At 44.0% G+C, this 5,000-nt stretch overlaps 1 protein-coding gene and 1 long non-coding RNA gene across 17 annotated transcripts in view; one reads left to right on the top strand and one right to left on the bottom strand.

Moving 5' to 3' along the window:
• The window catches only part of LOC126987710 (uncharacterized), an 8,669-nt gene extending 4,085 nt beyond the window's left edge, over window positions 1–4,584 (top strand). For both annotated transcript variants that reach the window (XR_007741100.1, XR_007741099.1), the window contains exon 2: window positions 4,040–4,584. This is a non-coding gene — a long non-coding RNA (uncharacterized LOC126987710). The remainder of the gene's footprint in view (window positions 1–4,039) is intronic.
• Window positions 1–5,000, bottom strand: part of LOC126987698 (cuticle protein AMP1A-like) — a 49,620-nt gene that overhangs the window by 22,293 nt on the left and 22,327 nt on the right. For 4 of the 15 annotated variants that reach the window (XM_050844889.1, XM_050844883.1, XM_050844882.1 and 1 more), the window contains exons 3-4: window positions 3,536–3,634; window positions 3,124–3,413 (exon numbers count right to left, since the gene is read on the bottom strand). The exons of 5 other annotated variants lie outside the window; for them this stretch is intronic. In XM_050844889.1, the coding sequence (XP_050700846.1) occupies window positions 3,215–3,413; window positions 3,536–3,634 (298 nt within the window). In that variant the 3' untranslated portion in view covers window positions 3,124–3,214. Of the gene's footprint in view, window positions 1–3,123; window positions 3,414–3,535; window positions 3,763–3,952; window positions 4,052–5,000 lie in introns of those variants that run through there. 6 more of the 15 variants (XM_050844886.1, XM_050844885.1, XM_050844884.1 and 3 more) reach the window with 3 other exon arrangements.

Genomic DNA, 5,000 nt, shown 5'->3' with positions numbered 1-5,000 from the left:
TGCATTAGATCTGTTGCAATTTTTTTTAGCCATACATCTGTAGTGTTACACATTGAAACATTGGGCCAACAAGAAATGGGGCAGGTAATAAACATACAATATGAATTAGCGTCACAGCGAGTTTTGACATATATCTATTTTGGAATTAGCATCATCAGTACTTCTATGTCGGAAACATTTATTGAAAGGATTCTTATGAACGATTCATTAACACACACACACACACACACACACACACACACACACACACACACACACACACACACACACACATACATACATACACACACACACACACACACACACACACACACACACACACACACACACACACACACACACACACACACACACACACACACACACACACACACACACACACACACATACACATACACATACACACACACACACACACACACACACACACACACACACACACACACACACACACACACACACACTTGTGACCCAGCTCTGACCGAGGTCGGACTTGGGTCATGGCGCTCCGAAAGGAGTAGCCCGGGGCCAGCCTGTTGGCCTCTCCCCTTTCCCTTCATCCCCGTCTCCCCTTTCATCAAGAAACCTACTTCAAGAAACACTATTTAGCAAATTATTTTTTGTGACATTAAGTGAAACCATGGTGACAGACAGTGAGTGGAGTGCGTGTGTGGTATACCGGGAGGACACAGATCGCCGAGTGTGTCACCGCCGCGGCCTTCCATCAAGTCCCTGCTGACGCCCCGAGGTCTCCCCAGGCTCACCAGCCCGCCCATCCTGCTGTTGAAGTCTGGTCAGGTGCAGTGCAGTGGAGGCCTCGACACTCAGGTGGGGACAATGTGCAGGCTGGTCACCACCAAGGCTGTGCAGTCTGTTCCCAGGTACAGCAGAAAGTCTTCACATCTGTCTCGCCACCTATTTTGGATTAGCACTCCACCGCTAAGCCCCTTTCTGAGTGACCATCGATACCGCCTCTACCTGCTCTCCGGCCACCTGCTGCTACCTGACCCAGCATTTTGACCTGGGGATGACCTCGGATTAACACCTACTCGCCTTCCAGAAGAGGACTACCTTCCCGCCTCATCGCTCTGCCACACCGCACTCCTCCACCTCCTCACCACTCAAGCAACACCACAACGTTCCCTCCGTTACTGTAAATTACCTACCCCCACACCCCTTAAATATTGTAATTTTTATATAGTTACACTTTGTAATCTTAATATGTACATTTTCAGCCAAACGGCTGCCATCTCCAAAATAAACCGATTATTATTATTATTATTATTATTATTATTATTATTATTATTATTATTATTATTATTATTATTATTATTATTATTATTATTGTTATTATTATTATTATTATTATTATTATTATTATTATTATTATTATTATTATTATTATTATTATTATTATTATTATTATTATTATTATTATTATTATTATTATTATTATTATTATTATTATTATTATTATTATTATTATTATTATTATTATTATTATTTTTATTATTATTATTACACTCGAACAAAGACAAATGATAAAATTTAAAAAAATAATTGTTCATTAACCCATCGGAAGAAAATGAGAAAGGTTTATAGAGATGGCAGGTAGTAAAACGTTGTTTCAGAAATGAGGAAATAGTTTTACTGAGGGTTAAAAAGACGAGCAAAACACACTAAACAGTGTCCTGAACCACTGATGATAATCGGCGTTCAACAAACAGCGTCTGAGACAGTAATGAAGGTCACCCCAAGCCACCATTGCCACAACTGACAAGGTGTTGATTTAAACAGCAGCACTGCACAATCTTTACTTAACCATGCCAAAGCATCGATAGTATTCCTTGAGAGACGCGGCTGTCCGTGCTGCTTGACGCACGCTGTGCTGCTGTTTTGAGCCGTTGCGGGGAAGCAAACTCTGGTCTCGCTCTCCCCATTTTCGTGCGACAATTTTTATTTTCAAAAGCGGAATTCCGTGTAGAGCGGTGTATGAAAGATCTAACAATATAAAGACCATTTTACGGCCTAAATAGCCCCAATAGCCTGAGAGGAATGTACTCTACATGGACAATAAATGAAGCAAAAGTGATTCTTTATAATCATTATAATATATTAACGTATATAAACTAACAAATACGACGGAGTTTTAAAATAAAGCAAACGAAAAGTTTTTAAAGGAAATTATCAACGTCTAGCAGTCCACCCTGAAGCCCTACTGTTAGTTAGAGAGGTGTCTGTCGGCGGATAAATGTCTAAAAGCTTCCAGTATCGGGCCATCCTGAGGAATGGACTCCATGCGCCGGTGACAATCAAACAGCCGATCGCAGACTGGCATATACCAAATGGGGTCAAGTCATGTCACGTATTTTTTGGTTCCAGTTTTTACAAGTTTTGCGCATAAAGGCTTTACAAAAGCAGCAGCATTTTCTCAGTAGCATCTTGCAACGAAAACTGCACCTGTACTCCCATAGATAGGTAAGGAAAGGATGGAAGCATTAATCACAAGAACAAACTTCTATCTATGGTTTTTTCAAGCGTTGATCTTCGGACATTTGTACCGAACACTATTAGCGTATGATCATCCTCAGCAATTGACTACTGTGCACCAAGAGTTACTAGAATGTACACTAGAATGTACTAGAATGTACTAGAATGTGTACATTCTAGTAACTCTTGGTGCACAGTTGTAAGCAAAGTGTGGGTGACACACGTGACGAAGCGACTGAACACAGGATCCCATGACTCTTGAGGTTGGTCACCCTGACTTGAAGCAATACAAAGGCACAGTTAAATATTTCCCTTCCAGCAGCATAAGTAATACTTTTATTTATACCTGACTGATACCGTCACGATCCAGAGCCTGACATAACAGGACAACTCCAAGACACACACAATAAAACACTAAAGAGGCTTGGAGGCGTCAGGTGGAAGGTCATGAATTTCCCTTCCACTGTCCTGTACGGGATGACGGATGGGGGGCGGGAATTAAGGCTCGTATTGGTATGAGGTCAGTTTTCAGGAGTCGTTTATGATAGTTCGACCCTTGCTGCACAGTATTTCTGCTTCAAATCCTTGTGTATACAAGAGAAAATGTCGGAGGAGATTTGTTGATGGAAACCATTTATGAAGACTGATATTTTATTTACAAAATAAATAGATCAATAAATACATCGAAACGGATCACAACACAGCGCAGATAAGAGGATGCACTTTAGGCGTAGCTGTAGCCCTCCTCGGAGGAGTCGCGGGCGGCGTCCTCGGCGGCGGCGAAGGCGATCTGGTCCAGCACGAACTGGGGGATGGGGTGGGGGAAGGCGGGGGCCACGGGCAGCAGGTCAGACTGGGGCTGGTAGCCGTTGGCGTCGGCGACGAACTTGACCTCGACGGGTGTGCCGTCAGGGGCGGTGTAGCTGTGGGAAGAGTGTGTTAGTCAAAGGTACAATTATAACACTGATTAATCCATTCCCGCCCAACATGGCGGTGTTCAGCTGTGACATTGTTCAAAGGCGTAACTGTGTGAGGCGTGACTCACGAGTAGACTCCGGACTTGACCACGGCGCCGTCGGGGCCGTCGGGGGAGCCGGACTGGGAGAGGAAGATGCCGTTACCGGTCTCCACGTCCAGGTTGTACCTGCCGTCGTCCTCCTGGACACGCTCGTCCTTCAGGATGGGGATGAACTCGGCGCTCTCGGCGGAGAAGGAGCCGTAATCAGGCTTAGGGGCGGCGAGGGCCACGGCGGCCAGGGCGGCGAGGATCACCTGGAAATTAAGCAATTCATGCTTCGTTAACCGCATGAACTTCGTAATATACTGACAACAAACAAAACTGAAATACTTTTCTTTTGAAACAAATCAAATCATGCAAATTATCATGTCATGACCGATGTCTCTCAGCAGCAAAGAACACTGTCATTTATCAACAATCAGCAGCGCCGGAGCGAACACTCACAAACTTCATGGTTGATGTGCCGGTGAGGTACTGGTGCCGGAGCCTTCGTTAGACGGGCTTTTATAGCGGCGCGTAACGAGGCTGCAGGTCGAGGCTTTGGGGAGGGGCGCTCATCGGCGCCTCGCAGCCTTGACCTTCTGAAGGTTTTCGGGTCTCGGAGCCTTTTTGGGTCAGTGCATTAGATCTGTTGCATCATTTTTTAGCGGCACATCTGTGGTGTTACACATTGCCAAAGCGGGGCACCTAATAAAATACAATACCCAGATAAACGTCATGGAGGGAATTCTGAAAATATTTTCTGTATATTTCTATATATTTTTTTTTCTTCTTATAAATGCTATCAGAAATACATCGATGTCATAAATACTTCTTAAAATCAATCAGATAATGATTAATTACCATTCCTTGTACCTTGGACCCATACACACACACAGAGATCAAAACCTCCACGGTCACATGACCACCCCACCACACACACACACACACACACACACACACACACACACAAACACACACACACACACACACACACACACACACACACACACACACACACACACACACACACACACACACACACACACACACACACACACACACACACACACACACACACACACACACACACACAGTCACACACACAAATTGGAGCACATGTTACTAAATGAACCCCATCAAGAGATTTTGGTGACTGCAAACATGATTTTGAAAAGCTAAATGTTCAGTGACTCATTGGAGAAAAAAAAGGAATATTTGTCGAGAAAGCGGCAGGTTATAGAAAGCTGTTCAAGAAATTTGATAATTATTTTACCGACAATTTGAAAGATGAGCCAAAAAACCCCAATCCTGAAGCATTGAACAAACAGCGTCTAAGACAGTACTGAAGGTCAGCCCAAGCCATCAGTGCCACAGTTGACATGGCGTTGAGTAAAACAGCAACACAACTAATTTTTTTTCCTTACTCGTGCCAAAATCATCGCTAGTGTTTCTTGAGGCACGCTGGCGGTTTGCACAGCCTGTGTGGCGCGGCCAGACCTTTATAGTGGTG

Source organism: Eriocheir sinensis, chromosome 66 (assembly GCF_024679095.1).
Source record: "Eriocheir sinensis breed Jianghai 21 chromosome 66, ASM2467909v1, whole genome shotgun sequence".
NCBI lineage: Eukaryota > Metazoa > Arthropoda > Malacostraca > Decapoda > Varunidae > Eriocheir > Eriocheir sinensis.
Note: the sequence above shows the minus strand (reverse complement) of the source record. Positions and strands in the feature narration are given on the sequence as shown.